We start from the raw sequence: 19,147 nt of genomic DNA on the forward strand, positions 1-19,147 counted from the left end.
CTATAAATCATACGGTCAAATCATATAAATAAAGTATGGTACAATATTTTAATACATTAACTGTGAAACCCTGCCGATCAGAATGACATTAAATTATATCAATTTAACAACTTTCAAACTGACCTGTGATTGGGAGTCAGTTGTAGATGATCATGAGGTATTTTTCTAATTATAAATGCAATGTCTATTACAAACCTGCATTATCGAGTCTAGTTTTTCAATTTGTTCCGGCAAATCATACCTTTAGCCTTTGGACCTTTGATTTTATTATTAACAACCTGATGAGGAAGTTTACCAATGCTTTCTTATTACAATTATTTTTTAACCTTTTCATGGGATATCATGGTTGTCATGGATTTGTTTTGTACTTGTCATTTCATGCCCTTGCCACAAGGTGGACTCCTTGTCACTGCCATGAATATGTAATTAAAGGTAGGCGAAAAGCAGCGTCTGTGTGGCGACCACTCATGATGATTTCCCATTCATTTACTGCAGAATAACTCAGTGTGTGTACAAGCAAACGCACACTCCACAGATCTCTTTGTGGCAGTTTAAATTTTGGTTTAGGTTATTCATTTGTGAAGCGCCCTTGTCACCTATCTCCAAACAAGCTTTAGTCATTTTGAGCCCTAATGATTATATTATATCAGTTTATGAGTCATCACCTCTTCAAACTCATCGAAGCCTCCTCATTCAAAAGCCCTGAGCATCAAAATAGTATAAATTAAACAGCATCCACTTCATTTGAATTAGAAGATGTTTTGATGTATCAAGCGGGACATAATGTCATAATCCTCACATCACACTTGAAGACTTTTCATACATTTTATTTGTGTAGATTTTTAAACACTCTCATCTCATATATTAATCTCTGCAGCAATTCCTTGCCATCCTCTTCACTTTACAATTTTAAGAATTGTAAAAGGTGCAGGGCAGTGGCGTTATATGCTGAGTCCACCCTGCTACTTATCGTTTTTCAAGGCCAAGGGTTGGTCAAATGGCATGTGACCGAACTGCACTTAAGAAAACACGACACTGCACAGGGCCAGGAATAACCCCACTACCCTCGCACACGCAGACAAATGCAAACAAAAACCAAAACCTGTACGGGAGAACAATAGAGCACAAAATAAGCTACGAGGTTTCTTCAAAATCTATGGGAATTATACTTGAAATTAATTGTCACAGAAAAAAAAATCAGATTGATGTGTATGAGTCAACTGTGTGAATACCGCTGCTACACAGGGATGGCAAACCAGTAGCAGCGACGATAGCTTTGACTTGTGAAACACGCCTAGGACAGTAGCATGGCATGCGTGGATCATATTCCTCCTTTCAACTCTCAATCATTTTTTGGGTGCTTGACTTTTTTCTCCCGGGGGCTTGTTGACTGGAGCGGCCTGGACAGGTGGCATAGCACGGAGCGGAGCTGGCCGTCTTCCAGCCAATAAAAATAGCTGTGGTCTCCATGATGTCACTGCTGAGTGAATCATAGCCCCCCGATCCTAGAGGAGGGGGGGGGGGGGGGGGGATAAGAGAAAGAGCGTCGTTTTATAATTTCATCATCCTCCATAAATAGTTGCACATATATTTCTTATTTGTTTCTTTTTTCTTCAGTTTTTCTGTCCCTTCACACAGCTGCTGGTTTCCTCACTTATGTCTCTCTACAGCTTTACCACTATTTCCTAAAACGCAAACCCTCTGCGAATGCATGAAACCTGTGCATCCAGGATGATGGACGTGACCAGAGGACGAAAGAAGACCGTGTGTGTCCACCCGCCCAGTCCCCCGCCTCCCAACACCAACCACCAAAAAACACTGCCATCTTCAGCCAGCCAGAATGGGTGTACAAACTAAAGCCGGAGTCTGATCTCACTCCCCATACCTGGGATTCTGAAGCCACAACACCATGCGGTCCATGTGGAACCCGATCTGCTGTAAATCTCCCCTGTTTGACCATGTGACATCCCAAATTTGTGATTCTGCCCTCCGTCCACCCTCTGCATCTCTTTCCCGTCACCCACTGCCACCCATCATGCCCTTCTAACTGAAGGCCCCTCTGGCACACTGAGGGAGGAATGTCAGGCAGGATGGCGACAAAACCCTCACGATCAGATTAGGGTTTCTGTGTGCATCTTGTTTCTGTTTCTGTGTGTGTGTGTGTGTGTGTGTGTGTGTGTGTGTGTGTGTGTGTGTGTGTATGCATTGCTTTGGTTCTACGTCTGTGAATTTGTGATTGTGTGTGCGTAACTCCAGTGACCCGGCGGCAGTGCGGCAGCAGGGCACTCTCAGTAATAGGATGTCTGGAATGTGGCACTTGTCAGCCTCTTACAGGATGCTGTTAATTCACATTCTGTCCGTTTCATTGGTTTAGCCTTTAATAAACAATAAACAACAAGCATATTTACTTGTGTAGAGGCTCTGAATGCGCGGGTGATGTTTGCTTAAATGTGTGCAAATTGCTCTCCTTATATTAATGATATCTGCAGTTGTATTTAAGTGTTGCTGTTGGGTTTTTCCACATATTTTCCAGATAATTACCTCCACTAACACTACGTATGTTTGTGTGGCTAAAGAATCACAACAGGGGGAACATTTAAAGGAACATAACAAGCTCCTTTTTGCTTTACCACATTTTGTTATAGGCTACATATAGTTCGGTGTGCACTGAAAATCAATTAGCAGATATTTAAAACTTTCTGTGGAAATGTAATCCATCACAGTAAACATACAGTCATCTATGTTTTGGCCAAACATAGCTCAAGATAGATCAGCTGTTATGTTTATGTGCAGACATATAGGACATCAATACTGTATATTGTTGTTGTTTTTTTAACTAAAAACACAACTTGGGCACTATAGCGCACATACCTCAGCCAAGGCCAAACTGATGCAGATAATTTAAACATTTTTTTAACTTGTCTTCAGTCAACCAAAGCCAGATCAACCGTCTTAACCTGCTCGCCAAAATGATTAACTTTTGGACTAATCCTGCTGATAAACAAAACAGACAAACCAACCAACATGCGTTTATCTAAACAACTCGTCCTACTCTAAATGCTGTGGGAACCGGTTATGAGTCATACAAAGTGCAAACACAGTCGAAAAATGCTTCCATGAGTTGTGTTTATAACTTATTTTTTATTGATATCTCGATTTAAGGTTCTGGAATCCTGGGGACCTCCTGCTCTCCCTGGACAAAGGCTACGTTGTTTTAGGAAGAAAATAGCTGCACACTTGCACAATCTATCACAGAGGATTTATCACCAACATTTGTGTGGAAGGATGAATGAGCCAGACCTGTCCATATGTGGCCCTTTGTGTGTGTGTGTGTGTGTGAGGACGAGTGTGTGTGTGTTCCAATATGGCACTCGGTGATGATTTTGAACAGCTGAGATTAGTTTGTGTGGAAGTGGACAACGAGGCAGCTGTACGTCTCTGTCTTGGACATATACACACACACACACACACACACACACACACACACCAAGGCACATAAACAACAGCGGAATCCTGATGTCCGACCCCCTTGGGACTGAGCCAGGCTGAGCCTTAATAAAGGTCTTGTTGTTTCAGGGGGTAGCCTATATGGTTTCGGGTTTATATCTCCACAACCTCCACTTTACAACTTCGGTGAATGCTTGGCGATGTCGTTCAGCACATTTGACATCTTTGGTTATTCTTACACTTTTGACAGACACTTTTATTTTTGATTGTCATGTGGAGGTTTGACAAATTATCATGCACAGTTACTTATTAATGTACTCAGGTATTTCTAGCGGCCAGTATAAACTATTCATGGGGGCGCCGCAATGTGAATAGTGGTCTAAATAAAACCAGTTTGCCATTATTACCTCAACTGGCCTGCAACATCTTAGCCAATCAGAGCCTTTGACTGGTCAGTCCCGTTTTAAGAGGGGCGGGTCTTAAATGTGCTGTGGGGTCACAAGGAGTGATGTAACCTGTGTTTATTTTCAGCACGTACACGTAAATGTAGACATATGCACACACTCATTTGCACAAACGCACGAGTACACAGACACACACAGACACACACACACACTCACACGCACGCACACACACACACACACACACACACACACACACACACACACACACACACACACACACACACACACACACACACACACACACACACACACACACACACACACACACACACACCATCTTCTACCTGCAAAGATTCTAGCATGTAAGCATAGTATCACTGACTTCACACTGATCGCACACAGACATACTGACTGACTCTGCTTGGATCTCTGCCCCAAATCTCCTTCGCCCTCTTCCTAGTTTGGTCACTTGTTGACTGCATATGTGCACACGCACACTCAGTGGGACACGCATGCGTTCACACATGTGTGAAGACACAGACAACTGGCAGTAGAGGGGTGGCTGCTCTGGGGGGGTTGAGAGAGAGAGAGAGAGAGAGAGAGAGAGAGAGAGAGAGAGAGAGAGAGAGAGAGAGAGAGAGAGAGAGAAGTGTATGTATCACCAGTCCTTCCCTGAAACATCCAGGGACGCTTCCTGTATGAGGTCATGTGTGAATGGGGGCAGGGAATTGATATTCAGGGAAATGTATGTATCATTCCAGGGAAAATGACTGTAAGCACATATATAAGCGTCTGAAGTGGAGCGAGCGACCCAATCACAAGACTCTGCTGACGACGTATTTCATAACTGCAATACAAGTGCTTATTTTGAAGAATGGTTGGAAACAGATTCAGATATAAGGGAGCTCCTCTCAGTCCGTGCTCAGGATGAAATTGACAGGCAGCTGTGGCGGTGCTAGAGGTGCCTGAAAGGTTATCCCAGCAATTTACTGGGAACTATGTTTGAAAAGGAGAAGACGAGTGGGAGCAGGAGAGACAGAGACAGACGGAGGGAGAGAGAGAGAGAGAAGGGGGGGAGAGAGAGAGAGAGAGAGAGAAATGCAGTCATGGCCATTAATACTAATAGAGGCCTCCCTTCCCTTCCGTCAGCTGCAGCTGTTGATCACGCTGGTGTAACAGTGAGCTTTCTAACATTGCATCACACTCTTAACTCCCTCACTCCATTACTGCCCTGCATTACCCTGTAAGTTGTAGCCCGTAATGCACCGCATGCAACAAAGGTAACGTGGACTAACTAATGCAAAACAACTGTGAATATCTTCTGTACATTAATATGAGCACTTAAGATTTGTCCGTCTGAACAATGCATTTAGCAATTTAATTCTAGACGTATTTTTTTAAAAAGTAGGCCTATAGTGTCAAGGCTTTGCTGAGTTTCCATGGATTTGTATGGTATTAACCTCCTCACGCTGTAAAATGAGCTTATTAGAGCGAGCTGCAGCACCGTGCCGTTGCATGTTTGTTTTATCCACTGCTATTTAAGAGCATGTTTGATTCATTAGCATGCCTTTAACCTGCTGCCAGCTATTCATACTATGTGTGATGTATGCATAGCGAGATGTTGCTCATGTTCTCCATCTAGAGAACGCAGCGGAGGGGACGATATAACTTCCCAAGGAGCTCGTCCACTAGCATACATCAGAGACATTCCACCTCATCTGACACTCGTCCATGGAATTCTGCAAATTTTCCACACTATTCTCCCAGGCATTCTGAAGTGCCTGTCAAAAAGAGTGGCATGCCCAAACAACAAGCACCTGCAAAGCCTTAAAACAAGAAAAATAGCCTAAAGCTTAATAGGAAAATGGATCTCACATATTATTTTCACGGCCTAATCTTTCCAGAACAGTGTTGTTTTTTTTTTATTTCTCCACGCGCAGATACACCAGTTGCTACATGAACCTGTTTGTGATTGTCTACATAGGTATGTTTGTGTGTATGTGTGAAAATGTCCTTTTGTTTGCACTGCTGATAGGTGATAATTTGTCATAGATTTGTGCAGAGTCCCTTTCTCCCCAATGCTGCCATGACCATGTGTATGCAACCTATAGTTGACACCTACATGTCATTCTGGGAACACACACAAATACTTCAGATGACTTGAAGGTTTACTTGGCAACCGATGGCTGTTTTAAGACCGTGGATACACTTTCAGCTTGGACTGAGTGCAAAGTTTTTAAGCATCTACAGTACACGGATAAGAATAAAGAAAAAGTCACGGAACCGTGTGTATCATGTGTTCATTGTCCTGCAGGCTGGATTTAAAGCGCAATGACTTCATCCAAATCTATTTATGTAACTGGACTCCATCGCCTGACATTCTATTTAACCTTTAGTGTAAACCAGGACCAAGAGGTATTGACCCATAATTATTTTACAGGATGTCCTCCAGCGTTACTAGAAAACAGGTTTTGAGGAGAAAAGGCAAAGGATGTGCAGCATTTCAGCCTGTTTGGTAACTTTTTCCACCAAAACACACACACACACTCACACACACAGTCACTTGTGCTAGTAGTCTATTATTGCTCACACGGAGGGGGATGATTGGCTTACTGGTGTGTGATCAGTGACCTATAAGCTGTGTTGTGTCTGTTGGTGGTATAGTGGGAGTGTTGGCGGTGATGGGCTGCTGAGGGGAGGAGGGGTTGACAGGAGATGTACTCGACAGGACAGGACAGGACAGGACACCCTCATGCTTTGCTCCATAAACCCTCGCCACATTTCGCTGCCGCAGCTGTTGCAGCACACACACATACACACACACACACAGGCGGAGGCAGAGACGTGCGCTCCCGTGGAGACTATGCGGAGTCTGACACGCACTTTTTACGCACACCAGTGATCGTTTTCTTTGCCGGAGAGGAGAAATAACGGGATGTTGTCGCTCTTTCTCTCTGGAAGGTGTGTTTCCACAGCGCAGTGAAGACGTCGCTCATTTACCATGAGCTGTTTGGATGTTATGTACCCAGCCTATGGACATTACGCAGCGTACGCACCGACCGCTCCTGCTTTTATCAGTAGCTTTCAGGTAGGAAGTGTGCCACTGTTACAACTTCTCCTTATATCTTCTTATGTTTCCATTTCTTGATCGTTTCGTCTTTTCAATATTAGCGGGAAACGGAGTTGAACACTGACGCGGAGAGGAACTGTTAACTTGCGTCTCTTGCGTAAAAGCACTAGACGTAAACACTAGACAAAAAAACAAAATTTCAGCGTTGATTTAATTCCTGTTAATATATTGATGTAATCCTCTTTGCACCACTGCGTTCGTGTTGCCGTGCTGCGTTTACGTGTCACATTTCCAAGCGGAGAACTCCTACTTGCTTCCAAGAAACTGTTATCCGTCCAAACGCACCACATGCTCACACACGCAAAAGCTGTCAAACATGACGTCAATATATCTTCAGTTCCACATCTGTCCAGTGTAACACCTGTCCTAACTGCCTCCGCAACCTCCCCACCTCTCCTCTGCAGGCACCCACAGGTTTGAGCAGCGTTTCTTCTCACTGCCGGGATTTTATGGACACTCCCAGGGGTCCCGAGGGGATGTCTGGGGCCCCGGGCACCGGAGGATCAGCCTCTTCGTCCTCTTCGACCTCCTCGTCATCGTCTTCCTACGCGCTTGCAGCTTCGAGAGCAGAGGAAGGCCCTAAGGAGAAGCAGGAGCCCCCCGAGGCGGAGTACCTGACGTCGCGGTGTGTCCTCTTCACCTACTACCAGGGGGACATCAGCAGTGTGGTGGATGAGCACTTCTCCAGGGCCCTCAGCTCCTACATGGACGGAGAGGGCAAACGGCGGGCGCCAGAACAACCGGGCACAGGTACGCCAGGCTGCACGCACAGATACACGCACAGATACAACAACACACATGATACACACAAACAAACGCCACACGCATTCATACAACTCATTACATAAATCTGTCAGTGAATGCATCTTAACTGAGAGCTTTCACACAACAACAGATTCCAGATGGATGAGGTAAACTTAATGATGTAATGTAAATTTGAATTAATGATAGCCAGCATGTGATCATAAGGGAATCTAAATTTTACTCATTTACTATTATGTTTACGATGAGTTTATGTGGTGAAGACTGAGCCCTGGCTGATCACACTGACTATAAGGGGGTTTGTGCTGCACCCATGTGCGCATACGGGGGGTGCCACAGTTGTCTGTGTGGCGTCCGGCTCAGTGAGGCCACACAGGGAGAAGCGACGGCACAGCAGAGAGGCGGACAGGTGATGTGATCAGGTGACAGCACAGACAGGGCTGCTCGCTGGAGCTGTTGTCTCTGGAAAGGTCAGGGCACAGGGGTCAGAGGTCACAGAGGTCAGGAGGCTGTTGGACATCAAAAAAGGGCTCTTCTGTGACTCTATTGGGCACGGCGAGGGTGAAGTTTTACAGGGAAGTGAGACAAATTGGGAGTGCAAGTAAGTGGGAGGAACAGTCAGTGTGTGAATTTATAGAGATATCCTCCAAAAATTACAATTAGACTCTCAAATGTCTCATACCATTGAAATTAGAAATATTAAATTGAGGCAATCATAATTTTTCTTTCTCCTTGATTGGCACTAAAATGCAAAGATAAAAGCGGACACTCAAATGTTGCTGTGCCCCTTTTGTGTCTGCCCGGCGCCTACGGACTCCGTTCGCTCTTTGCCACCTCGCCGGCTCTTCTCGCCTCGTTCAGCCAGACGTCTTCATTTCGGCACTAGCACGCGCTTCCTGCCTCACAACAGATACTATGTTTATACATGGCCGTAAGCGCGCAGCCTCGCCGGCGTATCCCCTTCAAACGTCTCCGCGGCTGCCATTCTAACTCTCCCTCCAGCTCTTCACCCCACAATGGCTGCTCAGTCATTTGCCTGCCTGTCAGATTTATATACGCTGCTGCGGTTTGTGTGAGAGGGGCAGAAGGCAACACCACCTCTCAGGGTGCCGCACGGTGGTGTCTTTTTTCAGAGGAATATCTAAATATAAAAGTATACTGCTTAAAAACATAAAATGGCTCGCTGACATTCTGTTGAGGGCGAGGAAAAGGGGGGCTGGAGGGGTTGGGGGCAGAGAAAACAACAGGTGGGGGGGCAGGAGACAGAAGAGAGGGACAGCGGGTCCTAGCAAAGGGCCAAAGTTGCATATCTGAATGTGTGTTTGCTGGGTGTGTGTGCATGAGTGTGCTGTGAGACTTTCGGAGGTACTGGGCTGACATGAGAGTGAGAGATGTCACCACAGCCAGTGATTTAAGGCCCAGTGAGCCTTGGGTTCCCTCCATCTGCCTCATATAGAATTCTGGGATATACGTAGGGACGTGGTCTCTCTTTCTACCTTTCTCTCCCTCTTTCCCTCTGTCCCTCTCTCTCTACCACTAGAACATGGTTGTGTTTATTTCTGTGTCTTGTCGGGGCTAGGACTGTGTGACAGTATGATCCAATGGGGAAGATATCTGGGCCAGAGGGTGTAGCAGTCATGTGAGTGACATCTACGTTTTAACATGGGTTGCTTTCCGTGCACGGCTCCAGCTCTTCCATTTGTTTCTATAAATCATATGATTCACTACACAGTTGTGCACCCAGTTCATGACTTTGCCTCAGCTTGATTGTTGTTTAACCTCTCCCCCTCCCTCCCCTCTTCTCCCTCCCACCATCAGACGCCCCGTCACCGAGCAGCCGGCGAAGCTTCCCTCCTTCCTTCTGGGACAGTAACTACGCTTCACCTCAAAGCCGCTCCCACTGTGAGACGGGAGCACCTTCCTATTCCGTGGACCCATACGCTTCGGGGCTCCACCCGGGCCTGGCGCACCCGCACGCTCACCCTCACCCTCACGCTCACCCTCACCCTCACTCCCACCCACATGCACCTGAAGGCTGGGGGTACCCGCAGGCCCAAGCCTATGGGCACCCAAGGCCCCTCCACGAACTGTACTCCCCCTCTGCACTGGAGCCCCACTACGGACCCCTGCTCATGCCCACAGTGCGGCCACCTCACCTGGCCACTTTGCCAAGCCACTATGAGGTGAGCAAGCTGGAGCCCCCCGCCTCCTGGCCCAGCCTGCTTCCCCCAGCAGATGTCAGCCAGACCCTGGCTCTCAACATGGACGCAGGTACCCACTGAAACACCACACGCTTTGGTAAACTGTGTGTGGCTTAGTGCAGATTATTGGTTGTTTGTAAATAGGAACATCAGTCAAGCAAAGGAAGCCAACGAAGAGCATGAAAATGGTTGGTTTTGATTTGCCCTTTGAAATGATCCTCCTTGAAATTCTTGATTCTAGTGAGTGCTGACAGTATTTCATGATATAGATGAGAACATGGACATCGCACACACAAGACACAAAAGACTCTCTCTCTCTCTCTCTCTTTCATCCCCCCACACACACCATAATCATCACATAAGCTCTCTTTCTTCACGCTCTGAAACAGGATGTTTGGCAAAAGTAGGTTCCATGACAACCCGCTTTCTGTTGTTTGCCGTTGTTCTCCTCATTGTTTCCTTGTCCTTTTTCTCTCAGGCCTCCAGCAACACAAGAAAGGCAAGGAGCTGTACTGGTTCTAACGAGCCCTTCAGTCACATTGACCAGCCATTACCAGATCCAATTAGTCCCTGGACCTGCTCCTCTATTGAACCACCGTGTCCCCTTTATCCCCCCACACACACTCCATCCATCCATCTATCCCCCCACCCCCACCCCACCCCTCTCTGCTGCTGGCCTGGGCTGCCAGTATACAGCCTCGCTCCAGGTCGACGTGTGTGCACCATGGAGATAAAGCAGAGAGAGACGGAGAGAAAGAGGGAGAGCGGCGGTGTGTCAGTGTTTATAATCCGTGTGGATGCGCTCTCTGTCTCCTCTCCCTCAACGCGGCGCTCTCTCCCCGGCGCTGGAGGTGCAGCACGCGAGGCCCCTGGCGAGGTGTGTGAGCCACCGTGACCTGTTTGGACCGGGAAAGACGGGATCACAACAGACTTAAAGCAGAGGACAGAGAGATAGCGGGATGAATGGAGGGGACAGAGTGGCAAGAGAGGCTTCCCTCCAATGTCCCTGGTTCTCTCTGCCTGTACTCTTTGTCGGTGCAGTGGTCGCCATCATCCACTATCTGCATTTCACAAATGCAACATGCAGTGAGAAACAGGAGTAGCAGCTTTCGTGGTTACGCTCTACGACGGTCGTCATGATGCCTCGTTTTGTCTTTAGTGTATTTTGCTCTCTATTTATTTGTGTTTATGTGCATTTCTAAAATGTTTGGTTAGGCCAGTGCTCTGAAATCATTGTGGTTCTGTCTGTTTCTTGTGTTTTCTAAGGAGAGGGGATGGGGACGACCATACCACGTGTTTTTGGTGGAGTTTTTGATCTATTTATGAAGGAAACTTTTGCGGAGAATAAAGATGAATTCTCAAACCAGTTCAGTTTGAGAGATATGTATTTGCTCTGAACAGACTCAAAGATTGTTTTGGTCACAGTCTGATGATGTTCCATTGAAGCTCTTTATTTTCTCAATGTCATTTTTAGATGTTTTGAAATTGGACTTAGAAATATTTTTGGGATGTTTTTCTTGCGTGTCATTTCTCATTTTTTCGTGTCCGACAAGATTGTGATGTCAATAAATATTTTTATGGTAATGTCTTGTTTGTTCTATGCCTGTCACGAATAATCGATAATAACTAACCACTGGATTAAAACGAATAATTGGTTAAAAAAACGCACATAATCGATTATTCGGCAAACTAGTCGCTGGTGGCTTGCCAACTCTAAATGAAGAATGAATGACATCATTCTCTTTCTCTTTTTGCACGACTAAATAACCAAAAAACATGTCATCACGTCTTAAGGAGACAATGAACCTTTTACTGCTTCTGGCAAATTACAGAAAAGTAAATTAGAAATTGAACTAAATACTCTTTTATACACATGATGTTCATATGTCGCCACTAGAAGCTACATGTTACTAATCTGTATGATACTTGAACTGATCCATTTCTTATTGGCCGACTTGTGTTGCTAAAATTATTGACTGAGAATTTGCAGCTTTACTTCTTGCTTCTCTTACACTATAGTGACGGCATAAACATGTACAAATACTGACTTAGCAGCAGAAGCATAAAATAATTGAGAGTGACAATTTATTCATTTAAAACTGTAATTTATGATACAGGATAGATACAAATATTATCTCAAATGATCTAGAATAAGGATTCAAATGATCTAGAACTAATTTGGTGTAGTTTGTATTCTGTGTGATACTTTTACAGATACAGTGTCAGATTTTATACACTGATTTAAGTGAAGTAGTGACAGTAGTTGAAGTAAATAGGACATGAATACCAGTGACAGTAGCTCAGCCAGATGTGATCAAGGGTACGCCTCCCGACTCGTCTTATTTAAAAGGCCTTCCATTTGAATTCCTGCTTGTATTCACACTTTGTCACCTATAAAGTGGGAACGAGTGGTGAATGCTAGCTATGTGTAACCAGAGAAGAAGACAGACATCCCTGCTATGCACCAAGTGTTGCTGTGTTATTGATCCGATAATCAGATTATGCGTTGAGGTATGCCGGTCTGGGCCACTGTCACAATTTAGCGGCTGTTATGTGTGACCCCCCGCTAGATAGCAGCCAACTATGTGATTGGCTCTAAGCTGAGGAAACATGCAGAGTAATGAAATTAGACAGAGTTTACCGGGGATAGCGTTCCTCTCAGTTTCCCATGCCAAACATCTTACTGCCTTTTCACACTAGTATTGTCACCGAGGTTGAGGGTTTCCCTTTCGCGGGGTATCCTGCACAATCCACTGTTAGCACTCAGACACTACAGCAAATCTCATATTATATTACATATCTGTCTATAAACCTGCGTTAACTCACAAACAGGATTAGAGACAATTAAGTTTACACACATTTAATGGTTATACAGATCTTTGTCTCTGTAATGTTATAATTTATTAGATTCTTGTAGTTATATTAGTTTGCAGATCGCTGCTGCAGGTATATTGCATTATTGACATCAAATCAAATAAAGAGTGTGAAATAGTGAGCTGTTTCCCAGGTCACAGACATCCAGCCAAGATATAAGGAAGTAGTGCCCTCTCCTGGTGTGTTTAAAGTACTGCAGGAGTCATAGTGCTCGTGGGTTAAAATGAGCTCAAACTCATTAATAAACAATCTATTTCCGTTTGTGAAGGGAGGGGGATTAGTGAATGCAGGTTATTGAAAGTCACATTGCTTTTGTCTCATTGTGGTTTTACAGGAAGTAACGGTCATTAATAAAAAATAATGGCCAGGATTTTATATATCTAAGATTTAAGTGTGAGATATGAGACAATATGAACAATAAAAAGTCTGATAAAGGCATTGATTTTAAAACTAAAACTAAAACTAAAACTAAAAATAAAAATAAAAATAAAAATAAAAATAAAAATAAATACAATAAAATAAAATAATCTACACATTTTAAAAGTATTATGAGTTTGTGTGGGAGTTTTCTAGGGAATATGGGTATAGAATGATGAAATAATGTGTGTGTAATAAGTGTGGTGTCCTCTCGTAGTGTCTGAACTCTCATCAACTTTCCAAGTAGACAGCTTGTGTTTATCACGTTTCACAGTAGCAGTGTGAAACACAGTGAGTGAGTTTAGCTTGAGAAAACCCCTCCATTGCCTACAGAGGGCTCCATAGAGAAGTGCGCTCTGTCAGTTCCCAGCATTACCCAGCATTCCCTGAGAGCAGCTGTTCCTCTCTGTTACCGTGAGCGGTGGTTCCTTCAACCACTGAGTCACTGTTACAGTAAAACAAACCAAAGATTACATCACCGCTCATATGACTGGTCAGCAGAGAAAGATTCATTTCTATATGCCCTTTGTTAGTCATTTCAAAAAGGGAGCATTTTTCTTAATAAACTTAAAGAACACTTATATTATCAGAATCAGAATAGCTTTTATTGCCAATTAAGTTTACACCTCAGAGGAATATTTTCTGGTTATTGGTGCGATCAACATATAAAGAAAAATAAATTGAATTAAATTAAATTAAAAAACACATGAAATTAAATAAATAAATTTAAATAAGATTAAACGTGCATATTATAATTGTATTAATAATTATAAGACACACACACACACACACACACACACAAACACACACACACACACACACACACACACACACACACACACACACACACACACAGGAAACCTTGATCTATGGCCTTCTGAACGTTCCCGGTTGTATTTCTTATTGAGCTGGCACATTACCAGATCTTGTCACTTGACTTGTCATAACTTGTTTACAGCAGATAAAACGGATTACAAACCTCACACTAACTAAATTATCACACACACGCGCACACATTCTGCTGCTCTTTTCACAGCTTCCTCACTTCACCCATTTGCTGCAATTCACTGAAAGCACCAGTACTGATCCCGTTTCATTAGACTGTTCTTGTAGGAAGGAGTGTGTGTGCATGTGTCCAAACACAGCGCACACTTTGTTCTGTGCGGCAGAAAGACTGAGAGGCAGATACATGAGAGCAGCTTAAATGAGTTCAATGACATCTGTACATTTTCAGCTGAGCCTTCAGTTTTTCCTCTCACTTTGCTGCATCTTTATGGTCTGAACTCTAAACATGAAAGTCTTGTGATGGACACTGTCTGACTGCCTTTACTGCATCCATAACACAACCAATTACAATGGAGAAAAAAAAGCTATATTACACCAGTGACTAGATCACCTAAGGGTCATATATCTAGATTTTGCACTCTTGCCGTTTTCTTTAAAGGAGAAATGAATAATCGTAACTAGTCAGCTTTTCAAAAATTACTTTGCGATTTTTGAGGAATACCAACCATTCTCATGCAGTTGTTCCTGACAGTAATTCTCCACCACAACTCACAAGAAAGCTCAAGACAGGATGTGTGTGTCAGAGGAGCAAGGAAGTCTCAAATCAGATAATGTCCATGTGATCAAAGCTGTGCAGGTGTGCTTGAACTGCCAGTTATTCTTACAGATGACAACAACAACACAGACTGTCGGGTTTTTAGTGTTTCAAAAGCTAATTGCTTTCCCACACAATACACCATTATTACCTCTACAACTTCTTTTAGATAGAGTGAAAGATTTCTCAGAGATCAAAGCCAGTTTTACTCAGGTTCTTATACTTACAAGTGCACAACAACGGAAGAGCGTTTTGGTTCTATGAGTTTGTTTTCTTTAAGTGGTGCGATAGGCTGTGTGAGCTAATAGAGAGCTTCACGAGTTCTCAACCCACATTTCTGAGAAACGCTCTGAGCACAGCATCAACCAACGTCTATTTACATATTTTGCGGTGGGTTTGATCTGAAAGTCGCCGTAGATGAAAGGAGGAGACATGAGCATTGGATGTGGTGGTGAGTAGACGTTAGGTGTTCTTGTGTGTCTTTGTTTGGTTCCTTTTAGGAGGAATCCCCACCAAAACTATGACTGGAATCAGAGTGGTACATCATCAGGAGAGAACAACAAAATTCCCAACTGAACTCTCAAACCTCAGAGTCATTCTCAGAGAGGGTGTTCCCTTTACTGCTGAGGTTGAAAAATCTTCCCCCGCAAAACAACAGAATGGCGGAAACTTCTCATAAAGTGGAACTCACCAATCATTGATGGGTGTGTGTTCACGCTCCGTCTGATCATCTGATTGTGTTACGATGTGCTGACAGGCACCTGACTTAGTTCTCTCTAAGTCTTCTATATAAGAGCGACACTTTGACAGACCACATCACCTACAGGCGGCTTCACCTCAACCTTCACCACACACCCGCCAACACAGGAGACAGGTGAGCAGCTGCACAGCACGGATAAACATCACACATAAAGACACACGCACACACATCCGGTGGTGCAGGTGCATTGCTGCAGAGCAAGAAAGAGATTCAAAGAAAGGGAGCGACTGTATGTGAAACTTGCTGAACTCATTGTCATTGTGCAATTTCCCGCAAGTCACAGTGGATTTCAGGCTTTCAGTGTGTGTGTGTGTGTGTGTGTGTGTGTGTGTCAGTCAGTCAGGATGAAGCTGCTGCTGGTTGCTGCTGCTGCTCTGGCTGTGGCCAGCTGTACCACCCTCCCTCTGGAGGACCTGGAGTTCCACGCCTGGAAACTCCATCATGGTGAGGCAGAAGAAGAATCTCCTCATGACTGTGACATTGATTATCGATTGAATATTTCCCTTTTTCTCTTTGTGTCGATTCCTGCTCCGCTTTGTAGACAGATCCTACAGCTCTCCATCAGAGGAGGCTCACCGTAAGCAGATCTGGCTCACCAACCGCAGACTGGTGCTGGTGCACAACATGATGGCCGATCAGGGCATCAAGTCCTACCGCCTGGGCATGACCTACTTTGCTGACATGGTACACACAGCAGAAAGTCTTTAGTTTCTGGTCTCCACTTTTAACACCATTGAATTAATCTAACATCATTTGGTTGCATTCAGGATAAACTAGAGCAAACTTTGAATTAGCGGGCGCCTCTCTGACTCTCTGCACTTACCCATTGACAGGAAAACGAGGAGTACAAGCGTCTGATCTCTCAGGGCTGCCTGCGCTCCTTTAACTCCTCCATGCCGCGCCGGGGCTCCACCTTCCTCAGCCTGTCAGAGGGCACTGATATCCCTGACAGCGTTGACTGGAGAGACAAGGGATACGTCACTGATATAAAGGATCAGAAAGCCTGTGGCTCCTGCTGGGCCTTCAGTGCTGTATGTATGACCTCATATGTGTCCTCTTTCCATTTTGTTGTAGAACAGTTACAGGAAACAGCTGCGACTGCATTATAACTTGTCTTTATCTTTCAGACTGGCTCTCTGGAGGGACAGAACTTCAGGAAGACGGGCAAGCTGGTGTCTCTGAGCGAGCAGCAGTTGGTTGACTGCTCCACGTCCTTTGGCAACATGGGCTGCAGCGGAGGTCTGATGGATCAGGCCTTTGATTACATCAAATCCAATAAAGGAATTGACACAGAGGACTCGTACCCTTATGAAGCTGAGGTACTTTGAGGCACTTTGGCTGAAAGAATATTGTCAGCTAGGTTGCAAAAACATAAGTCTATAAGAGGGGACATAAAAAATTAAGACATTCATCTTCTAAAGACACTTAGAGGAGGAAGTGAACTGGTTTGGCTAACGAGGCTCTGCTATAGTGACATCTTGTGGAGACACTTCGTCATTGACCTACACATACCTTCAGGCTTCTAACACATTTACTGGACACGGTGGTTAAACCTTTACACGTCAAATCACAACAAACTCTTCTATTTAGGATGGAAGTTGCCGTTTCAACCCTAACACTATCGGGGCCACCTGCACCGGCTATGTGGATGTGACAAGTGGTTCTGAAGACGCCCTGAAGCAGGCCGTGGCCACCATTGGACCCATTTCCGTTGCTATCGATGCTTCTCACATGAGCTTCCAGTTGTATGTATCAGGTGAGATTTGTTGTCAATCTATTACAATTCATTTAAGGACAGCAAATTCAACAAACCCCTCTTACAGATGACATCCATAGGTTTGTATACATGACCGAAGAAGAAGAAGACTCCGGTACAGACAAATATTTGAGAATTAAGGAGAACTTATAAAATGCCAATCTGCGTGTCTAATTTGTGTGTGTGTATGTTCTAAGGAGTGTATGATGAGCCAGACTGCAGCAGTGAAGACCTGGATCATGGTGTATTGGCTGTGGGTTATGGCAGTGATTCAGGAAAGGACTATTGGCTGGTCAAAAACAGGTAAAATCATTTATTTCCCTCCTGACAAAATTGAGAAATAGAGTAATTCAGCCTCGAAAACAGCAAGTTCCCTCAATCCGTTTTGAGCTCTGCGTTCTTGTTCTATCGTTTATCGCGCCTCTGATTGTGTTGTCACCTGTAAGTAATTTCATTGGTTTGCGTTTTGCTGTAGCTGGGGTCTCTCATGGGGCAGCAAAGGATTCATCATGATGTCCCGAAACAAGAGGAACCAGTGTGGCATCGCTACTGCATCCAGCTACCCACTGGTGTGAGAAGGTGAGGACGCCAGCCAGCCAGCCAGCCAGCCAGCCAGCCAGCCAGCTAGCCATCCATCTGAACATACATGTGTGTGTATTAACAGTTTGCTGTCTTGTTTGTTTTGTTCACAGGTGCGGCCGTTTCGTCACAGAGAACTAAATAATTGACTTTAATTACATGAAGACACTGAGTTTAACTGTGAAAACTAAATGCCTTTTTTGTAAAAATAAGTAAATACCATATATAAACTAAGCCTTGCTTGTGATGTCATTGGTCGGCCTGGTAACTGCATCTCACACTGCTGAGGTTTGGGAGTTGTGCTCTGATATTCTGCTTACAAACTCCATCTTTTTATCGTTGACACAGAAAGTCAAGCACTGCTCAGCGCAGAATAACAATCGAGCCGTTGCATCACACTTTTTGGATACACACACCTTTGCTTCTCATCCCATTAGCTCGGCCAAAATCCTCTTGTTGTAAACCCATTTTTAGGTCCCGTGACCCGAGAAGTTAAAGCTGTCAATTATTATGTAAATTCTAGAACGGCGTGTACTTTTGTTTTCCATTTGGAAAGATCTTTAAGTGGATGATTTCATCCCCACCGTCTTCATTTACATTTTTATGAAAACACACAAAATAATAACGCAGCAGTCTCGCAAATCTACACTGACCTATTCTGCATATCACACACTCCCACAATGGGTTGTGATCCCGTAGCTGTGAAACAAAATTAAGATGAAATGTTGATGTAAGAAGGCGGCATTAGGAGAGGCAGGAATACAATCCAATTAGATTTCAATATGCGGTGCAAAGTACACAAACTACACACACACACACACACACACACACACACACACTCCCAGAGAGCACTGGTCACACACCGCTGCACTATAGCTCATCATTCAATGCAAAATGGTGAAAGGACAGTGAAAATGGAATGCAATGAGAATGCTGAGATTATATTCAGATTACGGCTCTGAGTCATTTTGTTTACTCAGATTAACACGTCAAGATTATGCAACAAGTAAGCAATTTATTCTGTCATATAAACACCACAGCCAAGGTTTCCACAAAGAAGGCAGATACACATTTTGTCCTTACTGCATTTTTGCCTTCAACACAGTACAGACAAATAATCTCTCCCTCTCTCTGCTCTTTACATTATTAATAAAAAACAACTCCCTGTATCAATGACGTCTCTGCCTCTGGAGCTCCACTCTGTGCTTGAAGCTGCT

General features: G+C 44.3%; 2 protein-coding genes across 3 annotated transcripts; both read left to right on the forward strand.

Annotated features, from left to right (window-relative positions):
• Positions 1 to 6,852: 6,852 nt before the first annotated feature.
• On the forward strand, positions 6,853 to 10,535 carry vgll2b (vestigial-like family member 2b). Its single transcript, XM_076157669.1, has 4 exons — positions 6,853 to 6,939; positions 7,386 to 7,731; positions 9,562 to 10,014; positions 10,423 to 10,535. Exons 1-4 carry the CDS (start codon positions 6,853 to 6,855, stop codon positions 10,464 to 10,466), a joined length of 930 nt encoding a protein of 309 aa, XP_076013784.1. The 3' UTR covers positions 10,467 to 10,535.
• A 5,043-nt stretch (positions 10,536 to 15,578) lies between these two features.
• Positions 15,579 to 18,197, forward strand: ctsl.1 (cathepsin L.1). 2 transcript variants are annotated; one of them, XM_076157764.1, is made up of 9 exons: positions 15,579 to 15,709; positions 15,931 to 16,039; positions 16,137 to 16,279; positions 16,429 to 16,626; positions 16,723 to 16,914; positions 17,186 to 17,351; positions 17,549 to 17,654; positions 17,827 to 17,930; positions 18,044 to 18,197. In XM_076157764.1, the coding sequence occupies exons 2-8, from the start codon at positions 15,940 to 15,942 to the stop codon at positions 17,924 to 17,926; spliced, it is 1,005 nt and encodes a 334-aa protein (XP_076013879.1). In that variant the 5' UTR covers positions 15,579 to 15,709; positions 15,931 to 15,939; the 3' UTR covers positions 17,927 to 17,930; positions 18,044 to 18,197. The 2 variants fall into 2 exon arrangements, with proteins under 2 accessions (XP_076013879.1, XP_076013880.1); XM_076157765.1 differs by having other exon boundaries at positions 15,619 to 15,709; positions 15,935 to 16,039.
• The last annotated feature ends 950 nt before the right edge of the window (positions 18,198 to 19,147 follow it).

This window comes from Genypterus blacodes, unplaced genomic scaffold (genome assembly GCF_046128005.1).
Source record: "Genypterus blacodes isolate CSIRO-AG114 ecotype Tasmania unplaced genomic scaffold, CSIRO-AGI_Gbla_v1 ptg000073l_1, whole genome shotgun sequence".
Classification (NCBI taxonomy): Eukaryota; Metazoa; Chordata; class Actinopteri; order Ophidiiformes; family Ophidiidae; genus Genypterus; species Genypterus blacodes.

Bases quoted from the DNA above. Each gene is read 5' to 3' on its own strand.
- vgll2b (XM_076157669.1), top strand. From the start codon at position 6,853: ATGAGCTGTTTGGATGTTATGTACCCAGCCTATGGACATTACGCAGCG. The intron at 7,732-9,561 runs GTACGCCAGGCT...TCCCACCATCAG, and splicing joins GCCAGAACAACCGGGCACAG to ACGCCCCGTCACCGAGCAGC. The intron at 10,015-10,422 runs GTACCCACTGAA...TTTTTCTCTCAG, and splicing joins GGCTCTCAACATGGACGCAG to GCCTCCAGCAACACAAGAAA.
- ctsl.1 (XM_076157764.1), top strand. From the start codon at position 15,940: ATGAAGCTGCTGCTGGTTGCTGCTGCTGCTCTGGCTGTGGCCAGCTGT. The intron at 16,280-16,428 runs GTACACACAGCA...ACCCATTGACAG, and splicing joins TGACCTACTTTGCTGACATG to GAAAACGAGGAGTACAAGCG. The intron at 16,915-17,185 runs GTACTTTGAGGC...TCTTCTATTTAG, and splicing joins CGTACCCTTATGAAGCTGAG to GATGGAAGTTGCCGTTTCAA.